We start from the raw sequence: 23658 nt of genomic DNA on the forward strand, positions 1-23658 counted from the left end.
CAGTAAAGGCAACCCGAAGCCTCAGGAGCACAGCGGGAGTTCCCGTCGTACTCCAGAGGCTTTGGGTTCCTTTCGACCTGCGCTTTGGGGCTGGTGGGGGGAAGCGCTGCTTTCCCCCACCGCCAGCCTCAAAGATCCCTGAAGCCTTCAGAGCGCAGCGCGAGTTCCCGCTGCACTCCGCAGGCTTCGGGTTCCTTTTGCTGAAGCCGGGAGAGCTTCAGGAACCTGAAGCCTGCGGAACACAGCGGGAACTCGTGCTGCGCTCTGAAGGCTTCAGGCGGCTATCCCTGAAGCCTGGAGAGCAAGAGGGGTCGGTGCGCACCGACGCCTCTTGCTCTCCAGGCTTCAGCAAAAGCAATGCGAAGCCTCCGGAGTGCGGAGGGAGCGCTCCCTTTGCGCTTTGGAGGCTTTGCGTTGCTATCGCTGAAGCCAAGGAGCCTGCATTCGCTCCATAGGACGCACACACATTTCCCCTTCATTTTTGGAGGGGAAAAAGTGCATCCTATAGAGCGAAAAATATGGTACATCCCTTCCCTCCAAGGAGCTCAAGGTGGCGTATATGCTCTTCCCCCCCTTCATTGCCCCTACAACAACAACCTTGTGAGGAAGGTTAGGCTGAGAGGTTGCCCAAGGAGCTTCATGTCCGAGTGTGAATTCGAACCCGGGTCTCGCCCAGGCCCGAGTCCTGCGCTCTATAAACTTTTGCACGGAAGTCAGAACAAAGTTTTTCAGGGAATCTGTATGCCACAAAAAAATACTTCTTTGGAGTGAACGGTTCATAATTTTTTAGAATAAAATAATAGTACCGCAATCAGCCCTGATTCGCTGCCACGGCGGCAGGTATATGTGCCTTGCTGCTGATTCTCACGTCTGCTCTTCTTCTTCCTTTCTGCAGTGTCCATAGGAGGCCACGGATTGGGTAAGTACCCGTGATGCCCCCTGCCCTGGATCTTGTGGGCGGGCACATGGTAATATCCTGGTACCCCATTCAAGCAGCGCCATTCCTGCCCACCAGCCTAAGAACAGAGGAGGCAGCCTTACGGCAGAATTGCAGAACTGGAAGCCGCCCTACAATGGCAGGCAAAATTTTCTGCAGATCTGGGGACACGAAGGAGAGATTTGCGCTAAAACGCTGCCGCTTTTGAAATGAAATGAAATTGCAAACTGATGTGGAAATGGCAGAGAGAGAGAAAGAGAGAGCTGAATTTAAGATTGGAAAGATGAGAATCTGGGCGCATAGCTCCGAGTGGATGGCTTTCCTTGATGGGTTTGCGTCGCCATCTGGCGGTTAGCTAGTCCAAACACGATTCCCAGCACGTTAGATCAAATTAATCGCTTTAGCAGGTGCTGTCTTTATGGCCATGCTGCAACCCGGCGATTCTCAAACGTTTTCAGGCTGCCGCCTCCCTTGGTTCCGAAGATTCATCACCCCCAGTGCTCCCTCCCTTACAAAAAGCATTATGCACAACCCTCCAAGGAAGATAATGTCATGATAAAATTCAAAACGGTAACCATTAATTGCACGTTTGTTGCAAAATCCCATTAAATACTGAACATAACACCGGTCTTGAAAGACCTACATTGGCTCCCAGTACGTTTCCGAGCACAATTCAAAGTGTTCGTGCTGACCTTGAAAACCTTAAACGGCCCAGTATCCCTGAGGGAGCATCTTCACCCCGTTGTTCAGCCCAGACACTGAGGTCCAGCTCCGAGGGCCTTCTGGCGGTTCCCTCCCTGCGAGAAGCCAAGTTACAGGGAATCAGACAGAGGGCCTTCTTGGTAGTGGCACCCTCCCTGTGGAAAGCCCTCCCTTCAGATGTGAAGGAAATAAGCAGCTATCTTATCTTTAAAAGACATCTGAAGCCAGCCCTGTTTAGGGAAGCTTTTAATGTTTAATAGGTTATTGTATTTTAGTGTTTTGTTGGAAGCCACCCAGAGTGGCTGGGGAAACCTAGCCAGATGGGCAGGGTATAAATAAATAAATAAATAAATAAATAATAATTACTACATCTGGACAGCAGACAGCGTCATCAAAGAAGGGACCATGCGGAATCATTCACCCAACGTGGGTTTTGAACCCACGTCCCTGAGATTGAATCCGGTGCTCTACCAACTTGGTTTCATTAATTCCACAAAACTGAGGGACTCCATCCTGTGAGATCAGCTTTTCAAAGGCTGGCAGTCATTTAGCAAGAGCTTTGGATGCCCCATTTAGTAACTGCTTGGCCGCTCAGCCAATTCCGAATAGATGGGCTGGAGGGAGTGATACCAGTTTCTCAATACCAGCTGAGCAGGAGAGCCCTTGACTCTGCACCAACCTGACTTATCTCTCCGTCCGCCTGCATCCGCGGTTCCCTCTCCAATCCTGCACATACTCCGGCCTCTGACTCTCGTCTCCCAGCTGCCAGGGGCTCCCCCAGATCACCGATCCCTTCCTGCAAGTCCCCACTTCACCCGCCGGCTGCTCCTCTACATCCAGCCGGATCATCCTGACATCGAGTCGCTAATAATAATAATAATAATAATAATAATAATAATTTATTATTTATACCCCAGCCACTCTGGGCGGCTTCCAAAAAAATATTAAAATACTATAATACATCAAACATTAAAAGCTTCCCTAAACAGGGCTGCCTTCAGGTGTCTTCTAGAAGTTTGGTAGTTGTTGTTCTCTTTGACATCTGATGGGAGGGCGTTCCACAGGGCGGGTGCCACCACCGAGAAGGCCCTCTGCCTGGTTCCCTGTAACCTCACTTCTCGTAGGGAGGGAACTGCCAGAAGGTCCTCAGAGCTGGACCTCAGTGTCCAGGCTGAACGATGGGGGTGGAGACACTCCTTCAGGGATACAGGACCGAGGCCTTTCGGTTTGGCTGAGTTCTCCTCCCCGCCTTACCCTAACCAAGGTGTTCTCGATCCTTTACCTGCAGGTACCTGCCTGGGCCCCACCATCCAGATCGGGGAGGAGACGGTAATCACTGTGGACGCCAAGGCAGCAGGGAAAGGCAAGGTCACCTGCAAGGTGTCCACGCCGGACGGAGCTGAGCTGGACGTCGACGTGGTGGAGAACCATGATGGCACGTTCGACATCTACTACACGGCCCCCGAGCCCGGCAAATACGTCATCACCATCCGCTTCGGGGGAGAGCAGATCCCCAACAGCCCCTTCCATGTGGTGGTGAGTTATGGGGTGAAACCGGGGCAAAAGGGCTACCTGGGTCAAGCTGGGCTGGTGCAGCCGTAAAATCATGGGGCAGAGCTTGTGACGGGTGGGGGAGAGGAAGAGAGCCTTATTGGAGCCTGCTATTGTAGCCTTATTGGAGTTCACCGATTGGGTCTGTGTTGCTCCTGGGAGGGAGGAAGGAAGTCAAATGACACCGAGGGTTGATTCAGAGAAAGAGTTCTTTTTTTCTGCTCTCCGGAGCAGCAGAAAGGCACTTGCGTGGTGTGTCCACAGCAAGTCCAAAGAAACGAGAAATTTCATGCAGTATATATATCCTCCAGGCACCCTCTCCCCCCTCCCCCAGGAATCCAGCCACGTCAGCTTATACACGCAGGTTGACATCACAGATGTTCCTGCTCCGGTACTCTTAACCATAAAAGGGCTTTCCTTCCTGTATTCCTGACCATAAAAGGGTATTCCTGTTCCTATATTCTTATCTTGGAACAAGAGGTCACCAACTCCAAGAACATACTCTGGCGCTGTTCCCAGACTAGGTCTGTGCATCAGAGTGTGGTCAGGACGTAAGATAAGACCTAGGCATGTCATCCCTACTCCACTGGAACAGCCAAGGTCATCCGTTGCCGTGACTGATAAAGGAGAGAGCTTTGTTTATACAGCTGTGTTCTTGTTATGCATTTGCTCAACCGCTCAAGTTTATGCATTTTAGAAATGCTAAGAAGAAAAGGGGTTGGGGTTGGGTCCTGTTTCAAACTGACTGCACAGGAACCCATTCCTTCACTATTTAGTTTATTTATTTAATTTACTGCATTTGTATCAGCCCTTTTTCTCCAAGGCGCTCAAGGTGGCATATATGGTTCCCCCCCCCATTTAATTCCCACAACCACCTTGCGAGGTAGGTTAGGCAGTAAAAAAAAGGGTTGGGAGGGCAGATCTTGGAAATGATAGGTTAGGCAGTTAGCTTAACGTCTGTCACTGGAAAACTGGTGGAAAGTATTGTTAAAGATAAAATAGCCAAGCACATAGAACAGGGGTCAGCAAACTTACCGCACCTCGGGCCGGTGTCTCCAGCGCCGATCGCGCGGCGGGCCAGAGGGCGGGGGAGCACGTGCTCATACGCATGCACACGTGCTGTTTCCTGCGCACTTCCGGTTTGGAGGAGCACTGGAAATAGCTTGTGCGCATATGCACGTGACTCCTCCGACCCGGATGTGCACCGAAAATAACGCTTGCGCATGCGCACAAGCGACCGTATTTTCCGCTCTATAAGACGCACCCGACCATAAGACGCATCTAGTTTTCGAGGAGAACAAGAAAAAAAATGTTCTCTCCCTCTCTGCGCAGCGCCCCTTCAGCGAAGCGGCAGGAGAAGCGGAGCCCCTTCCGTTTCTCCTCCTGCTTGGCTGAAGGGGCGCTGCGCAGAGAGGGAAAGCTGTGCAGTGCCTCTCCAGCAAAGCGAAGCCAGGAGAGCGAGAGGGGTCGGTGCACATCGATCCCTCTTGATCTCCTGGCTTCAGGGATAGCTGCCCGAAGCCTCCGGAGTGCAGCAGGAGCGCTCCCGCTGCGCTCCAGAGGCTTCTCGTTGCTTTCACTGAAGCCATGGAGCCTGCATTTGCTCCATAAGATGCACACACATTTCCCCTTACTTTTTAGGAGGGGGAAAGTGCGTCTTATAGAGCGAAAAATACGGTATTTCTGGTGCTCTTCCGACCTGGAAGTGAGCAGCTGTGCAGCACATCGCTGGTAAGAGCAGTCGCCGCGGGTTGCCGTGGGCCGGATAAACGAGTCCCTCGGGCATTATCTGGCCCACGGGCCTTAGTTTGGGGACCCCGATGTAGAAGAACAAGCCCTGTGGAAGCAGAACCAGCATGGCTTCTGCAAAGGAAAAGCTTGGCTCACAAAGAGTTGTTTGAGAATGTCAACAAGCATATAGATAGAGGAGATCTGGTTGACATAGCGTACTGGGACTTTGAAAAAGCTTTTGGCAAACATAACTCACCAAAGACTCCTGACTGATCTTGGCAGTTGAGGAATAAGAGATCTTGTGGATCAGGATTTGGTCAAATTGCAGAAAGCAGAGAGTCAGAATAACTGGACAGTTCTCCAAATGGAGAGAAGTGGAGTCTCCCAAGGATCAGTGTTGGTTGGGACCTGCACTTTTTAACTTGTTTAGATCCGGAGTTAGGGATGGCCAGTGAGTTGGCCAGGTTGACGCTGAATTGTCTGGGGTTTTCAAAACAGAAAGAGATTTGTGAAGAACTCCGAAAGGACCTCTCCAAACAGAGGGGAGGAGTGAAAAAATGGCAAAGTCATGCATGGGGCGGGGTTGGGAATATATTAATTTCACATATACGTTCATGAGGCCTGGACTGCTGGTGGTGGACCAGGAGGAAGACCTTGTGGTCCTAGTAGACAGCTCATCTGGTGTGTCTTGGCCGTGAAAAGGCTCAGAAAATGGCCACCAAAATTATAAAAGCGGTTGAATAGACTACCCTGTGCAGAAAGGTTTCATTAAAACTTTTCGGCGTACAATGTTTGCTTTCCTTTCGTTGTCTTCCTCTCCTTCTTATTTCTCATTTGGTTTCCGGTTTCCTATTGTATGTTGAAAAGTTTTGATGGAACTCTATGCAAAACAGAAAAATAAAAACATAAACCGCCGGCTCTTGCTGCTGGCCTGTGACTCCGGCGTGAGGTTGGTGGGGTGCAGAAAGGGTTCCGGCAGGCAGAGGTGGCTTGGACCCCACAATTGAGTTTGCACCGCGCTGGCGCTGGCCCTGACCTGTCCCGTTGCTTCCCGCCAGGCCTGCGACTCCATCCCCCACGTCGAGGAGCCCTGCGACAGCGTCCAGCTCCGCCAGCCCTTCTCGGCCCCCCACGCCGGCGGCTACCCCCCGCACTGGGTACCAGGAGCTTGCTCTCGCCTCTCTCGGACGCTCTGTCTGTTCCTGCTGCCTCTCTCCCCATCTCTCTGCCTCTCTTCGGAAGAGGGGCTGCCCTTCTCCCTCCTCGGGAAAAAGCCCCCAAGAGCCGCACACACGCTCCACGCGGCTCTTTAAAGGAGCGCTGAGCTGAACCTCCCGTCTGCATTCGCTCCATAAGACGCAGACACATTTCTCCTTACTTTTTAGGAGGGAAAAAGTGTGTCTTATGGAGCGAAAAATACGGTAGTTATTTTTAGCCGTTTGTTTTCCCCAACTGGCAGCCGACGGGTCCAAGCAGGAGATGGTGGTGCTTGCCTGTTTCCTATGCCCAGGGCGATGGCCAGGACTGTCCTGCTTCCGTGGGGTGCCCACTCTCTCGCTGCTCCCCCCTTTTCCTTGCAGCTCTGTGCCTCTTTTCGGTCTGCCTGCCCCTCCAGCGCTGCTGCGGCGGGTGCCCCCCGCTCTCCTTCGCCCTCGCTTCGCCGTCGGGCGCTCTCCTTCCCTCCCTCTGCCTGTACTTAGTCCTTTCTCTCTCTTTCTCTCCCTCTCTCTCTCCTTCTCTCCTTTCCGCCCCCTTCCCCCCTCCCCCACCAGGCTACGGACGAGCCCGTCGCCCCGCCAGAGACCATGGACTCCATGCTGCGCCCCTTCAACCTGGTCATCCCCTTCACCGTCCAGAAGGGGGACATCACAGGTAGGGGCGGCTCCCCAAAAAAACACCTGGAGAGCCCCAGGACTGGCAGAGGGCTTGGGATGCTTAGGGATGGGGAGGGCATTTATTCACTTACAGTGGTGCCTTCGTTCTCAAACTTAATCCATTCCAGAAGTCCATTCCAAAACCAATTGTGTGCCTCCTTCCTAGGGAACCAAGGCTGAGCTTGGCAGTCCCTGCGCAATGTTGCTTAAAAGTTACCTGTGCCTTTACCATTTACAGTGGTACCTTGGTTCTCAAACTTAAACCGTTCCGGAAATCCGTTCCAAAACCAAAATGTTCCAAAACCAAGGCGCGCCTTCCCATAGGAAGCAATGCAAAATGGATCAATCCATTCTAGACTTTTAAAAACAACCCCTAAAACAGCAATTTAACATGAATTTTACTCTCTGATGAGACCACTGACCCAGTGGCGTAGCGTGGGTTGTCAGCACCCGGGGCAAGGCAAGTAATTTGCGCCCCCTAACCCATGGATTTGCGCCCCCTAACCCGTGGATTTGTGCCCCCTAACCCTAACCCCCAGATGTTGCGCCCGGTGCGGCCGGCCCCCCCTGACCCCCCACGCTACGCCACTGCACTGATCCATAAAATGAAAGCAATAAACGATGTACTGCAGTCACACAGTCAATCAATCCACCAGGAGCTGAACTGGGTTGCACACAGTCACAAAGGCAAAACGAAAAAAAAGAGCCACAAAAACAAAAACGCAAAATAATTAGCAAAAACAGACAGACTTCAGCATAACACTCAAACCGGAAGCGTGGCACTTAAAATGGAGCACATTCGGCTTCCGAGAAACCTTTGCAAACCAGAACACTTACTTCCGGGTTTGCAGGGTTTGGGTTCCAAGTTGTTTGAATACCAAGACGTTTGAGAACCAAGGTACTTGGTATTTGGTTTTCCAGATTAAAATTTTGCCGTCGCATATCCAACATACAACATACAAACAAGATTTCAAAGACTTTCCTGGACTTACAGTGGTGCCTTGGTTCTCAAACTTAATCGGTTCCAGAAGTCCATTCCAAAACCAGGCATGTGCCTCCTGGCTGGGGAACCAAGGCTGAGCTTGGCAGTCCCTGCGCAGTGTTGCTTAAAAGCTACCTGCACATTTACCATTTACAGTGGTACCTTGGTTCTCAAACTTAATCCATTCCCGAAGTCCGTTCCAAAACCAAAACGTTCCAAAACCAAGGTGCGCTTTCCCATAGAAAGCAATGCAAAACGGATCAATACGTTCCAGACTTTTAAAAACAACCCCTAAAAGAGCAGTTTAACATGAATTTTGCTATCTAATGAGACCATTGACCCATAAGATGAAAGCACTAATCAATGTACCGTACTATAAAATAAATAAAACAGCATTGTAGATTAGGGAAATTAAAATTATTGTTTTTTCTTACTTGCACTGATAGTCATTGTTTGGAAGGGGGGCTTTTATCCATTTCCGCAATCACACAGTCAATCAGTCAGTAGCTGAACTGTGTTCCACACAGCTACAAAAACAAAAAATAAAACCTGCATACAGCAACAGTGTTTTGTAGGCTGCTATGATGCAAGTCACGGGCCCCGCCTGCTAGCCTGCTCCCTAAAATATCACTGGTTTGCCCCTCTCTCTCTATAGGGTGCCTACATTCTGGATGGACTGGTTGCATGTACAAAATGTGCAAATGGCTTGAGATACCTATTAGGTCCATCAATTACCATATAGCATATATTCAACACAAAAAACAGCGACAATTTTTTGTTGACAAAGGACAGCTGGACGTAGAAAGGGCCCCATTACCTTCAGTAGCTTAGCGCCTCATCGAACCGAAATCCAGCCCTGTCCCCATTGCTCAACTTTAGATTGCCATGCGAAGCCAGACTTAGTGGCACAGCCTCATTGAGGACTGGAGAATTGATGAATGTTGAGAGGGGAGGGACCAAGCTCTGCGCTGCAGCTAAGGACGCTTGGCCTACAGGAGGTCCCAGAGTTCAAGGGATTCCGACTCAACATTAAAACAATAAAATTGAAATTATTATGAGGAAGGACTTCCTGATGGTGAGAGGAGTTTGACAGCAGAATGGACTCCCTCGGAAGGGGGCAGATTATGGGGTGGGCGCAACTCTTGGGAACACAGCAGGCTCCCTTCTACGGAGTCAGGCGAGGTTTCTGAGTCTGGCCCCAATCCACGGCTCTTTCCTCATCATACATTCAGGTCTTAACAGCGTTCCCTTTCCCTCCCGTTTCCCTTCCCCCCTCCCCGGTCTCCAGGCGAGGTGCGGATGCCTTCTGGCAAGACGGCACGGCCGCACATCACCGACAACAAGGATGGCACCGTGACGGTGAAGTACGCCCCCGTGGAGAAGGGTCTGCACGAGATGGACATCAAGTATGATGGAAACCACATCCCAGGTGAGAGGTCCTGCCGGGGATTCTTCAGATTCGACTCCTGCATTGCGGCGGGTTGGGCTGGATGACCTCTGAGGGGCCCCTTCCAACTCTGCAACATTATGGTTCAGTGGTACAAAGCATTTTTGAAAGCCACTGCATCCCAAATGGCCCCAGTCTCCTTCCAACTCCTCCTTTCCTGCGGGGTTTCTGTGGTTCTCTGCCGCGGATTTTGTCCCGAACCACACAATTGTGATCCTTAAGGCAGTTTGTGTGGTCAGAGCAACAGCGGCACAAAGGTGGAGCTCACAGACCCGTGAATCGCACTGGCTCACATAGAGGAATCCTCGTGCCTTAGCCGACACATTTGTAGAAACCGAGTCACGTTGTCAGAGGAAAAGCACGCCTGCGTTATCAGAGCAGGGAGCGGCCGCCGAGACCACATAACACCGGTCTTGAAAGACCATCATTGGCTCCTAGTACATTTCTGAGCACAATTCAAAGTGTTGGTGCTGAGCTTGAAAGCCCTAAACGGCCTCGGTCCAGTATACCTGAAGGAGCGTCTCCACCCCCATCATTCTGCCCGGACACTGAGGTCCAGCGCTGAGGGCCTTCTGGCGGTTCCCTCATTGCGAGAAGCAAAGCTACAGGGAACCAGGCAGAGGGCCTTCTCGGTAGTGGCGCCCGCCCTGTGGAACGCCCTCCCATCAGATGTCAAGGAAATAAACAACTATCTGACTTTTAGAAGACATCTGAAGGCAGCCCTCTTTAGGGAATTTTTAAATGTTTGATGTTTTTAATACAGTGGAACCTTGGGTTGTGTCCGTGATCCGTGCGGGAGGCACATTTGCAACCCACAGCTCTGCATCTGCGTGACGCGATTGGATGCTTCTGCGCATGTGCGAGCACCGAAACCCGGAAGTAACCTGTTCCGGTTCTTCCAGGTTTCAGTGCGTCCGTAACCTGAAAACGCATAACCTGAAGCGTCTGTAACCCGAGGTACCACTGTATTCTGTTGGGAGCCAGATGGGCGGGGTATAAATTATTATTATTATTATTATTATTGAGCTGGATGCCAGATTCAGTGAGCAGACCACAATAATCGAATTTGGGAAGATTCAGGACATATGAAAGTCTTACGCCCACTGACAGTTTTTATATCTTCACATGTACTATCCATGCAAGTGCTAAAATTTCCACTGCACTGCCCCCCCCCCCAAGTTGCACACTGGGGTTTATTGGGGTTTTCGGTGGTGACCAGACTTTTAGAAGACATCTGAAGGCAGCCCTGTTTAGGGAAGCTTTTAATGTTTGATGCATTACTGTATTTTAATATTTTGTTGAAAGCCGCCCAGAGTGGCTGGGGAAGCCCAGCCAGATGGGTGGGGTATAAATTGTTGGCTGTTTGCAGTATGGTAACGCTGCAGAGAGCTTGCTGGGGAGACCATGCATTAAAAAGAAAGGACTCAAAAATAACTTAAGCAAGGTTTTAATAAGAAAAACAAAAACTCCTTTTACACTAAGTACATTAACAACCAAACCAGACCCAACCACCAACCCATCCCCCAGGGTAATGGGAGAGCTAGGTGCTGCTCCTTATATACTACACCCAAATGCTGACACACCTTAATCAAATACAACTCAGCAGCACCTGCTATGCTTCACAGCTGTAAAGCTGGGTCTCGTTATCTTACTCTGGCCCTTGCTCTGGCCCCTTAAAGACATACACATCGGGTGCAACAATGATGAACCTTTACATTTAAAGAAACCATTCAACATAAATAATAATAATATATTATTATTATTATTATTATTATTATTATTATTATTATTATTATTATTTCACTCCAGCCTGCTCAGAGCACACCCACCCAACCTGTTCTCCAAGCCTCCCCTGAATTCCCTGATCCCTCTCTCTTGTGCATGTCTACACGTAAATCGGCACACATTTCTGAGCGCCAGAAATGGAGGGAATTAGAAATCTTTTTCAAGCCGCCTGGCCTGGCGCTGTTCCCCTCCCGCTGACGTCTCTTATCTCTGCGCCTAGGGAGCCCTCTCCAGTTCTACGTGGATGCCATCAACGCCCGCCATGTCAGCGCTTACGGGCCTGGGCTGAGCCACGGCATGGTTAACAAGCCGGCGACCTTCACCATCGTCACCAAGGATGCCGGAGAAGGTAAGACTGGCGCCCCCACCTGGCGGCTCCACCGTGCAGCACATCCCGTATCTAAAAGCAAGCTGCAGTCGGGTGAATCCGCTGGGTCCACAAAACATGTATTTCAGCATCTAAGGATTTCAGGGTGCTAGGGGACCACAAGCTTGACATGAGCCCACAGTGTGATGTAGCTGCGAAGAAAGCAAATGCTGTTCCAGGCTGCATCAACAGAAATGTAGGGTCCAGATCAAAGGAAGTCATAGGTAAAGGTCAAGGTAAAGGGACCCCTGACCATTAGGTCCAGTCGTGGCCGACTCTGGGGTTGCGGCGCTCATCTTGCTTTACTGGCTAAGGGAGCCGGCGTACAGCTTCCGGGTCATGTGGCCAGCATGACTAACCGCTTCTGGCGAACCAGAGCAGCGCACGGAAACGCCGTTTACCTTCCCGCCGGAGCAGTACCTATTTATCTACTTGCACTTTGACATGCTTTTGAACTGCTAGGTTGGCAGGAGCAGGGACCGAGGAACGGGAGCTCACCCCATCATTGCGGGGATTCGAACCGCCAACCTTCTGATCGGCACATCCTCTGAGGTTTAACCCACAGCGCCACCTTATACTGCGTTTAAAACCAAAATCGCATTTGGATAGAAACTGTTTCTCAGGCGGCTAGTCCTAGTCTTTATAACCCTGGACCTTCTTCCAGAAGGCAGAAGCTGAAAGAGATCATTTCCGGGGTGCGCACTATCCTGCGCTATCTCTGCAACTTTCTTATGGCACCTGGGAGCATAGATTTGATCCGAGGTGGGAAGAGTGCACCCAATTATTCTCTCCGCAGTCTTTACAACCCTGGACAGCATTGTTGTTTCCCTGACCATGCAGCTCCCAAACCACACACACAGACCACTCTCTGGTGTCCATAGCTAGGGCAAAGTTGCCCCAAGATCCCGCAGGTGATGGAGGAGGAAGGTGGGCCGGCTAGTACCCGAGGACAGGTGTGGAGGCGAGAGGGATGTCAGGCAGGGCAGCAAGCTGAAAGGGAAGAGAGGGGAAAATAGAGCATTTCTGTGGTATCTGGGTGGAAGGGAGGACCAGCGAGTGCTAGTCCTTTGACCCAGCTGCTTTCTCCTCACCCCAGGAGGCCTGTCGCTGGCTGTGGAGGGTCCCTCTAAGGCCGAAATCACCTGCAAGGACAACAAAGATGGCACCTGCACCGTCTCCTACTTGCCGACGGCCCCCGGGGATTACAACATCATCGTGCGCTTCGACGACAAGCACATCCCCGGCAGCCCCTTCACCGCCAAGATCACCGGTGAGCCTTGCTCTCCAGTTAATGTGGGACGGCGCGACGGCACTTCTTCCCCTTTCGCTCTTGGGTCCACTCTCACTTCGCACCCACCCCGCAGAACACCAATAATTATTATTATTATTAAACAAATGCAGACATGAAATAAAGCCAAAATAGGTAGCCTGTGGACAGAAGATAATAGTAATAATAATAATAATAATAATAATAATAATAATAATAATAATAAATTTATTATTTATACCCCGCCCATCTGGCTGGGTTTCCCCAGCCACTCTGGGCGGCTTCCAACAGAATATAAAAATACAACAATCTATTAAACGTTAAAAGCTTCCCTAGTAGAGACTCAAGCTGTATATTATGATGTAAACGTAACGGTTGGGCAAGGCGAGGTCACAAAATGAGGGCCCTGTTCTAACAAGGGAGAAGAATCAGAATACAGTAGTACCTCTGGATACACACACCTCTGGTTGCGTATCCTTCGGGTTATGCACGCAGCACATTTTTGGGGTTTTGCCGCGCGTGCATGCGCAGAAGCGCTCTATGCACCGCTGTATTTCTTCTGGCGTCCCCGCCTTGCACTCGGTCTCGCTCACAGACTTCTCCTTCCCAGGCGACGACTCCATGCGCACCTCCCAGCTGAACGTGGGAACCTCCACTGACGTCTCTCTGAAGATCACCGAGAGCGACCTGAGCCTGCTCACTGCCAGCATTCGTGCGCCGTCCGGCAACGAAGAACCCTGCTTGCTCAAGCGCCTGCCGAACCGGCACATTGGTGAGTTTGCTGACAGTTTTCTCCTTTTTTCGTTGTTGCAAATTTTGCTCACCGACAGACGGAGGAGACCTGTGAAAACTCGCAAAGGTGTGCTCTCTTGATGCCTTAACTTTCTTTTTTTAAAATAATTTTTATTAAGTTTTCCATTTAACAATCACATTAATTATTCCAAATTATACCAGTACATATCATAAAGTCCCAATATTTTGCCAAATTATAAATTTTTGTTGGGGTGTCCCATGCTTCGAGTTCAGTAAGGGTCCAGTCATCTCATATTGCTGCACCCAATTCCTTAAAAAAAATATAATAATTTTTATTAAGTTTTCCATTTTAACAATCCAATCAGATCACATTAAATATTCCCAATTATACAGTTACATAAAGTCCAAATATTTTGCCAAATTATAAATTTTTGTGGGGGCTTCCCATGCTTCAAGTTCAGTGGGGTCCAATCATCTTATGTTTCTACTGCCTTGAGTTTCCAATAGTTCCTCCTGTTGCTATCCTTCCTTCTTTCATCTTGCTGTGGGTTGGTGTGGGGGATTCCCTGGTCTTGAATGGGGTAACTGTGCCCCTGAAGGACCAGGTGCGCAGCCTGGGAGTCATTTTGGACTCACAGCTGTCCATGGAGGCGCAGGTTAACTCTGTGTCCAGGGCAGCTGTCTACCAGCTCCACCTGGTACGCAGGCTAAGACCCTCCCTGCCTGCAAACTGTCTCGCCAGAGTGGTGCATGCTCTAGTTATCTCACGCTTGGACTACTGCAACGCGCTCTACGTGGGGCTACCTTTGAAGGTGACCCGGAAACTGCAATTAATCCAGAATGCGGCAGCTAGACTGGTGACTGGGAGTGGCCGCCGGGACCACATAACACCGGTTCTGAGAGATCTGCATTGGCTCCCAGTACGTTTCCGAGCACGATTCAAAGTGTTGGTGCTGACCTTTAAAGCCCTAAACGGCCTCGGTCCAGTATACCTGAAGGAGCGTCTCCACCCCCATTGTTCAGCCCGGACACTGAGATCCAGCGCCGAGGGCCTTCTGGCGGTTCCCTCATTGCGAGAAGTGAGGTTACAGGGAACCAGACAGAGGGCCTTCTCGGTAGTGGCGCCCGCCCTGTGGAACGCCCTCCCACCAGATGTCAAAGAGATAAATAATTACCTGTCATTCAGAAGACATCTTAAGGCAGCCCTGTTCAGGGAAGTTTTTAATATGTAACGCTGTACTGTTTTTAACACTGATTGGGAGCCGCCCAGAGTGGCTGGGGAAACTCAGCCAGATGGGCGGGGTATAAATAATAAATTATTATTATTATTATTATTATTATTATTATTATTATTATTATTACTGCACCCAATTCCTATGGGGCTCGTTTTGTTTGGATAGGGGAGCCCCAGGGTCTGGGGGGCTCTGCTGCTGCTGCTGCTCCCGTCCCCCCTTGCACTGACTCTTCCCTCTCCCCCCCAGGCATCTCCTTCACCCCCAAGGAGGTCGGAGAACACGTGGTCAGCGTGAAGAAGAGCGGAAAACACGTCACCAACAGCCCCTTCAAGATCATGGTGGGGCAGTCAGAGATCGGAGACGCCAGCAAGGTTAAAGTCTCAGGAAAAGGGCTGGTGGAAGGGCGGACCTTCGAGGTGTCCGAATTCATTGTGGACACACGCACCGCAGGTGAGGGGAGAAGGGGGGCATGGAGATGCGCCTGTTTGTCTCGGGATAGGAATCGTGGCAACGTAGACTTGGAAGGAACCCCAAAAGTCATCTAGCTCCCAGAATCTCGACTCCATCACACACGGTTTTAGCTTTTCTGTCTTTCGTAAAACCTTTATTGGCATCACATACAACATCCAAAAGGGTGGCACTGTGGGTTAAACCACAGAGCCTAGGACTTGCCGATCAGAAGGTGGGAGGTTTGAATCCCCACGACGACGGGGTGAGCTCTCGTCGCTTGGTCCCAGCTCCTGCCAACCTAGCAGTTCGAAAGCACGTCAAAGTGCAAGTAGATAAGTAGGTACCGCTCCGGCGGGAAGGTAAACGGCGTTTCTGTGTGCTGCTCTGGTTTGCCAGAAGCGGCTTAGTCCTGCTGGCCACAGGACCCGGAAGCTGTATGCCGGCTCCCTCGGCCAATAAGGCGAGATGAGCGCCGCAACCCCAGAGTTGGTCACGACTGGACCTAATGGTCAGGGGTCCCTTTACCTTTTTACAACATCGAAAACAAATCAATGGCACAAAACATTTGCTAAATAAACAAGGCAGAGCAGTCTAACGTCACATCTCTAGGTCTCCAGGGAGATCAGACGTCTGCAGTGAACCTATTATTGAGAGGCTTACACAAGCCTGCGACCAGTTATCTGCTGTGCATGTAAAAGGGGGATGTAACTCTGCTACATAAAGAAACTTGCTAGCGCAAGTTAGGAAGGATATTAATAAACAATATATCCTCTCCTGCTTCCCTGAACATTCCCATAGTTTAAACCAGCGGTTCTCAACCTGTGGGCCCACAGATGTTGTTGGACTACAACTCCCATCATCCCTGACCACTGGTCATGCTGGCTAGGCATGATGGGAGTTGTAGTCCAACATCTGGGGACCCACAGGTTGAGAAACACTGGTTTAAATGATTCGGCTCTCCCAGAGCGAAAGAGATGGGCCTGACGCTGTCTGCCTCCTTCCCCTCCAGGTTATGGCGGCCTCGGCCTGTCCATCGAGGGTCCCAGCAAAGTGGACATCAACTGCGAGGACATGGAGGACGGCACCTGCAAAGTCACCTACTGCCCCACGGAGCCCGGGAACTACATCATCAACATCAAGTTTGCCGACAAGCACGTGCCAGGTCAGTGCCTTTCTCTCGTCAGCATGTCCTCTGTGCGTTGCAGACTTCAAGGTTCTAGTCCTCAGCTTCCCGGCCTTCTCTGCTTCCCTGCCCCACCAGCGACACTTGCAAAACATGACCCCAGCCCCAGTCTCTCGCAATGGAGGGGAGGCGGCCGCGGGTCACTTGGAAAGAGGGTTAGGCAAATTCCCGGAGGACGAGATTGCTGTCGATGGCTCCTAGCTAGGATGGCCATGTTCTGCCTCCAAAATTTGAGGCAGCGATGCTTCTGAACGGCGGTTGGTGGACATTGCAAGAGTAGGGAGAGGGCTCTGGTGCTCGGATCCAGTGGAGTGACATTACCTTTTCTAGTTTGGTGTTAATTTCCTCCACTGTTCTTGCAGTCAGCAGTCAGTGGTCCGTGGGAGATAACCAGAGCATGCAAAAGTTTCTTTCATTATTCTTTTTAGTCTTTACCTACGAGATCGCTTTTCCCCACACGTGCCCACTTGACTGGCACTCCTTCTGGTGCCATCTCATACCCGTTCCGCGCTTGTAAGAACTCGATTGTCCAGCATGGCAGCGCTGGCCCTTCGGAACTCCCTGCCAATTGGTTTTCCTTTCAGCACCTGTGGGAAACATTCTAGTTGAGACGCTTAGAGAAAGTTGGCGAGGATTTTAACCTTTTTTGCAGGATTTCTCCTTTTTGTTTGCTTTAAACCATGGGTGGGCAAACTAAGGCCTGGGGGCCGGATCTGGCCCAATCGCCTTCTAAATCCGGCCCGCAGATGGTCCAGGAATCAGTGTGTTCTCACATGAGTAGAATGTGTCCTTTTATTTGCATCTCTGGGTGTCCTTTAAATGCATCTCTGGGTTATTTGTGGGGCATAGGAATTCGTTCATTTCTCCCCAAAGGTCTGAGACCCCCAACAAGGTCTGAGGGACAGTGGACTGGCCCCCTGCTGAAAAGGTTTGTTGACCCCTGCTTTAAGGTGTTGCCGTAAGATTTTCTTGCCTTACATTTTTTGTAAACCGCTTTGAGGTTCCTCCTGTCCCCAGAAAAACAAACAAACAAGCGGTATATAACTTTGGTGAAATTTCACCCCCGAGCCAAAACCCAGCCGCCTTTTGGGCTTAATTGGGATATAACCGGGATCTCAGGGTAACAGCTATGTGTCGCTGCCTTTCCAGGAAGCCCTTTCACCGTGAAGATGTCGGGCGAGGGGCGCATGAAGGAGAGCATCACCCGCCGGCGCCAGGCGCCATCCATTGCTACCATCGGCAGCACGTGCGATCTGAACCTCAAAATCCCAGGTAAGGGGGCACATCTTGGGGAGTGGGGTTTAGGGGGCAGCCGAAGGCCCAGGACCTGAACAGGACCACCAGGGGATTTTGTTTCCACCCCTATCCCACCCCTTTCTTCCTTTCTGCTCTGTCACCGGTGTGGTCCAGACTAGAGCTGAAACAACACCTGTTGCACAAATCTGGGATTCCAGTATTTTGAAGAAGAAAACCCTTTCCTTTTCTTTCTTTTACATTTTTATTAATTTTTTAACATATCAGTTCCAGCAATCATACAACATATCTTCCCATCTTATATAATATTTTTGACTTCCGTCAACACCTCTGATGATTTTCCGTTCTTTATCACTTATTCTACAATTCTTAATTCCCTATTACATTTAATTATCCTTAACTAATAACTCTTATCGTAGTCTTTCTTGCAACATTTCAAATAATCCACCTTACAAAACTTCTTGCAGTCCTGCTAGCGTAATCTGTTCATCACAATTACTTTTCAAATAGTTCATATATTTGCTCCAGTCTTCTAAGAATCTCTGATCCCACAGGTTTCGAATCCTTCCTGTTAAATTATCTAATTCTGCATAGTCCAGAAGAAAACCCTTTTCTCCCTCTTTTGTAACCCTAGTTAAAACTTTGCATAGTTTCAGCATTTTGCCAAAATGGCAAAAATGACCGGAAGAATCAGAAACCGGGAAGACCAATATGTTAATAAGGAATAGGGGGAATCTTTAATCTTATCTTAAAAACCACTGTAGAGAGCTAAAGTCGTTAGTGTGGTCGGAATATCACTTGTAGTTTAATGGTGGATTTTGGTACACAAAGGAGATGCAAAAGATTCGGGTTATTATAAAAGACGCAGGAGGAAAGAACTAGCAATAGGACCCACCAAGGGGAGGAGGGAAGTCCAGGAGATTCTGTGGAATATTGTATGTTGATACGTTATTGTAAAATTTCAATTTGAAAAACCCAAATAAATCAATATATGGAAAAGCAACAACTATGCATAGTTAACCTGCCGCAGGAGGCAGCGACAGCCAACTTGGATGGCTTTGTGGCTTCGTGTTCTGGTTTTGGCAGGCGGGTCACCTGTTCCTGCCACGGGGCACCCAGAGCCATCTAGTCCACCCTTGGTTCTCCATCTTACATTATGAGTATTGCTATTGCTGCAGGATACATCTGAGTTCCTGGGGTTTCCCAAGAGGCAGGGAGAGTGAGAGGGGGACTTGTTGGAGTCAGAAACGATTCACTGCCTTATTTGCCTTTTCAAAAACTTGCATTTGCTTAGCCCAGGCATGTCCAAAGTCCGTTTTGGGGGCCTAATCTGGCCTGCCAGTCGGCTTAATCTAGCCCCTGTGGCAGTTTATTTCCTGGGGTAAAATCCTAAAAAAACCCTCAACAACTTCAATCCTAATGAAAGCTAAACAGCTTTGGTTGGCCCTTTGGTCAGCCCTCATGGCCCTTCACTTCATCAAATCCAGCCCTCTTTGAAAAAAGTTTGGACACCACTGGCTTAGCCCCTGGTGACAGAAAAAAGCCTGCCCAGGTCTAAGTCGGTAGCAGCACCTGTGGCAATGAGGACTAGCCGTTTGCCTTTTTAGAACCAAGGTGCAAAGGCTTTCACACTTAGAGGCAGAGGGGGCTTCTTTTTGTGGGAATGTTCTGGGTGGCAGGAGAGGATATATTGTTTATTCATATCCTTTCTAACTTGTGCTAGCAAGTTTCTTTATGTGGCAGAGTTACATCCCCCTTTTTACATGCACAGCAGATAGCTGGTTGCAGGCTCGTGTGAGCCTCTCACTATTATACAATTCAGTATTGAATTGTATATTACTGGTAAGTTCCCTTTAATCCCTCTTAATAGAATAAAGATGCCACAATCTTATTCAAAGATGACAAAAGAAGTTTACTCACATCAGTTCACAGTTGGATCCCTGAAGGCAGACTTAGTTACAAATATGTACATTGGATCTACCCCATATGGGGGAATAATCCCAGTGCTTCTGCTCGCTGAGAGCTAGCAGAGCAGTCCTAGCTAGAAGCTGGTCAAACGAGGAAGGAAGTCACAAAGAGAGAGGTGTGCGGCGTGACTTGCTCTTTTGTTACCTGGACAGGTGAGGTCACGCCCACCTTCTGTCACATGCAAAAGGAAGGATTCTCCAGCCAGGAGGAACAGGAAGTTTCGACTGGCTGGACCAAACATTCCCTGGCATGTCTTCTCTAGCATTTCAAGGAATGTTGTACTTGACTGCCTCTCCTGGATCACATCCCACATTCCTGGTGCAAGGCATAGCTATCAACTTTTCCCTTTTCTTGCGAGGAATCCTATTCGGAATAAGGGAATTTCCCTTAAAAAAGGGAAACGTTGACAGCTATGGTGCAAGGACCCCCTTTCTTTTTTTTATCAATTTTTAAAATCGATTTTCCACATTTATAACAAAAATATAACATATAAAAGACACAAAAAGAAACACATTACAATACTGAAAGCAAAATAAAAACACTTCTTACTTCTAAAATCCAAATTAACTTTCATTGTGGTCTGACTTCCTCAAATCCCCCCCCAATGAATTTCATTGTGGCACCAAGTTCTCCACGATCATCTTCCTAACAAAATTAACTCCTTCAATTTACTATCTTCATCTCTTTTCTTATTGGCTTAAATCCATATTCCTGTGCAACATTCTTATTCTAATCCTAGGCCTGTTTGATACTTTCAAGTATTTCCTAATTACCGTATTTTTTGCTCTATAAGACTCACTTTTCCCCCTCCTAAAAAGTAAGGGAAAATGTGTGTGCGTCTTATGGAGCGAATGCAGGCTGCGCAGCTATCCCAGAAGCCAGAACAGCAAGAGGGATTGCTGCTTTCACTGCGCAGCGATCCCTCTTGCTGTTCTGGCTTCTGAGATTCAGAATATATTTTTTTCTTGTTTTCCTCCTCCAAAAACTAGGTGCGTCTTGTGGTCTGGTGCATCTTATAGAGCGAAAAATACGGTATCTTATATTACAATATTTAGCTAGATCATCTTTAAAATTTCTTCGTGGGACCCTCTTTCTAACCCTCCTGTCTCCCCCTCTGTCTTGCCCCCGCTTCTCCTTCCGCCGCCGCCTTCCGCGCAGGCAACTGGTTCCAGATGGTCTCGGCCCAGGAGCGGCTGACGCGCACCTTCACGCGCAGCAGCCACACCTACACGCGCACCGAGCGGACGGAGATCAGCAAGACGCGCGGCGGCGAGACCAAGCGAGAGGTGCGGGTGGAGGAGTCCACCCAAGTGGGCGGGGACCCCTTCCACAACGTCTTCGGAGACTTCCTGGGGCGCGAGAGCCTCGGTTCTTTCGGGAGCATCGCCCGGACGGCCCAGGAGGGTGCGTGGGCGCAGTGTGCTGTGTTGTGGGGTTGCATGGGCCTCTCGTGTGCGCCTGTGTGCGGGGTTTTTTTTTGCACGGAGTCAGGCAGAGGTGCGCCTGCGAGCGGGCAGACGTTTAGGAGGTTCGCTCTACACTTAATTGCATGTGCACCCCACTTTTGGGACGGAGGAGCTCAAGGGGGGGCTATGCATGGTTCCCCCCCTCACTAGGCCTAGGACCCACGTACCTCTCCTGGTATGCCCCGTGGAGGACCTTAACACTTTGGTGGTCCTTAGCCGCAAGGTGGTTAGATTGGTCTCAACTAGGGCCAGGGCCTTTTCGGTACTGGCCCCGACTTGATGGAACGCTCTGTCACAAGAGACTAGGGCCCTGCGGGACTTGACATCTTTCCGCAGGGCCTGCAAGACAGAGCTGTTCCGCCTGGCCTTTGGTTTGGACTCGGTCTGACCCTTATGTTTCTCTCCCCTTAGGGTCTTGATTTATTGGCTATTTTAAAATGAGGCTGCATTTTAAATTGCATTTTAACTTGTACAGTGGTACCTCGGGTTACATACGCTTCAGGTTACAGACTCGGCTAACCCAGAAATAGTACCTCGGGTTAAGAACTTTGCTTCAGGATAAGAACAGAAATCGTGCTCTGGCGGCACGGCAGCAGTGGGAGGCCCCATTAGCTAAGGTGGTGCTTCAGGTTAAGAACAGTTTCAGGTTAAGAACGGACCTCCAGAACGAATTAAGTACTTAACCCGAGGAACGACTGTATTTTAAATTGGTTTTTTTCTCCCTCTCTTTTTTTGTATTTTAAATTGGTTTTTTTTCTCCCTCTCAGTCACAAGCACCATTTGAATGGCAATGCCCATCAACTTTTTTGGGGGGGCTCCATTAGATATTTTATAGGGGGGCAAAGCATGGGCGTAGCCAGTGTTTTTGTTAGGGGGGGTCCAGAAAGTTGTTCAGCTTTGGGGGGAGATCATGGGTAAAAATGCCCCCCAAAAGAGGATATTATGGGGGGCCAGGCTTCTGAATTTGAGTATTTTTAATGCTTTTCAATAATTATGCGGAGCTGTTCCCCCTGTGCCCATGGAGTAAAGGGGCCTGGCCCCTAGGGGTTGTCTCCTATGCCCTGAAGGCAAAACTGAGGATTTCAACCAAGCGTCTACGCCTTGGGGGCTTGGAGAGGCAGCCCTTTCTTAACGTTGCACGAGAATTTTGCTTATTTGCTATTCACTGCTCTGAAGCTCTTGATATCCTCTCCCTGTGCGTTTTGCCTGTGTCGATTCAGTGCTCCAAACGGAGTTTAGAACCGCATTCAGCTCGTTCATGCATGGTCACAGTATATTTGCGTGTTTTGTCCCAGCACCAACACCTGGTCTCTTGCATGACTCTGAATATTCGCACAAGGGGTTAAGGGAAGGATGCGTCCAGGACCAGAATCTTGCCGAAGCTCCTCTAATTTTAAAGCTTTCGGTGGATATGCAGCTTATTTGTTTCCAAACTGCAATCAACCACCCCAATATTGATTATTTTATTGAGATTATTCTAGCAAAGTAAATCAGAAAGAAGGGACACGGGTGGCGCTGAGGGTTAAACCACAGAGCCTAGGACTTGCCGATCAGAAGGTTGGCGGTTCGAATCCCCGCGACGGGGTGAGCTCCCGTTGCTCTGTCCCAGCTCCTGCCAACCTAGCAGTTTGAAAGCACGTCAAAGTGCAAGCAGATAAATAGGTACCCCTCCGCCGGGAAGGTAAACGGCGTTTCCGTGCCCTGCTCTGGTTCGCCAGAAGCGGCTTAGTCATGCTGGCCACATGACCCGGAAGCTGTACGCCGGCTCCCTCGGCCAATAAAGCGAGATGAGCACCGCAACCCCAGAGTCGGCCACGACTGGACCTAATGGTCAGGGGTCCCTTTACCTTTACATTAAATCAGAAAGGAAAAGAAAGAAAAGAAAAAAGGAGGAAGAGAATACATAAAAGACATTTTTAAAAGCAGAGGAAATCAGCAACAATAAAACAACCATATAAGGCTACAGAACTTTAGCCTTTTAGATGGATAAACATATTGTTTAGATGGATAAACTTGTTGTTTCCCTCAAGGTTGTGTTAATCCATGTGTCACTAGGGTTTCGAAAAACGCATTCTAAATATTAAATTTGTCCATGCATAGTCTGCACCTGAAAGTGAACCGTTGATGGGTTGCCAGAGTTGTTATGTCATTTGTCAATTTATTGAAGGGAAACCATATTTCTCCTTTCAGTGATTCAGTATCAGTCTTTTTGCAGATGTGAGGACATGGAAAATGCATTTACATTGACCGATTGCCAGGCCCCATATATTCAGTATATAGTTAAGAGGATGTTATCTTCTAAAAATTATTAGCGCTTTCCCCACCATGATATTTATATACCCTAATACTTCCCCCAGGGACACAGATGGCACTGTTGTCTAAACCACAGAGCCTAGGGCTTGCCGATTGCAAGGTTGGCGGTTCGAATCCCTGCGACGGGGTGAGCTCCCATTGCTCGGTCCCTGCTCCTGCCCACCTAGCAGTTCGAAAGCATGTCAAAGTGCAAGTAGATAAATAGGTACCACTCCAGCGGGAAGGTAAACGGCGTTTCTGTGCACTGCTCGGGTTCGCCAGAAACGGCTTAGTCATGCTGGCCACATGACTGCAGACAAACGCTGGCTCCCTCGGCTTATAGAGCGAAATGAGCACTGCAACCCCAGAGTCGTTTGCGACTGCACCTAACAGTCAGGGGTACCTTTACCTTTA

The 23658-nt window shown here is 49.5% G+C and overlaps 1 protein-coding gene across 8 annotated transcripts in view; it reads left to right on the plus strand.

Annotated features, from left to right (window-relative positions):
- FLNC (filamin C) overlaps positions 1-23658 on the plus strand; it is a 121599-nt gene that overhangs the window by 85451 nt on the left and 12490 nt on the right. For 2 of the 8 annotated variants that reach the window (XM_053407045.1, XM_053407048.1), the window contains 12 exons: positions 896-919; positions 2928-3175; positions 5980-6078; positions 6694-6793; positions 9066-9206; positions 11230-11358; positions 12473-12646; positions 13254-13415; positions 14878-15081; positions 16091-16243; positions 17414-17536; positions 20645-20890. In XM_053407045.1, coding sequence (XP_053263020.1) covers positions 896-919; positions 2928-3175; positions 5980-6078; positions 6694-6793; positions 9066-9206; positions 11230-11358; positions 12473-12646; positions 13254-13415; positions 14878-15081; positions 16091-16243; positions 17414-17536; positions 20645-20890 — 1803 coding nt within the window. The remainder of the gene's footprint in view (positions 1-895; positions 920-2927; positions 3176-5979; positions 6079-6693; positions 6794-9065; positions 9207-11229; positions 11359-12472; positions 12647-13253; positions 13416-14877; positions 15082-16090; positions 16244-17413; positions 17537-20644; positions 20891-23658) is intronic. The other 6 variants (XM_053407050.1, XM_053407052.1, XM_053407046.1 and 3 more) reach the window with 3 other exon arrangements.

The sequence above is a fragment of the Podarcis raffonei genome, chromosome 10, assembly GCF_027172205.1.
Source record: "Podarcis raffonei isolate rPodRaf1 chromosome 10, rPodRaf1.pri, whole genome shotgun sequence".
NCBI classification, from domain to species: Eukaryota; Metazoa; Chordata; class Lepidosauria; order Squamata; family Lacertidae; genus Podarcis; species Podarcis raffonei.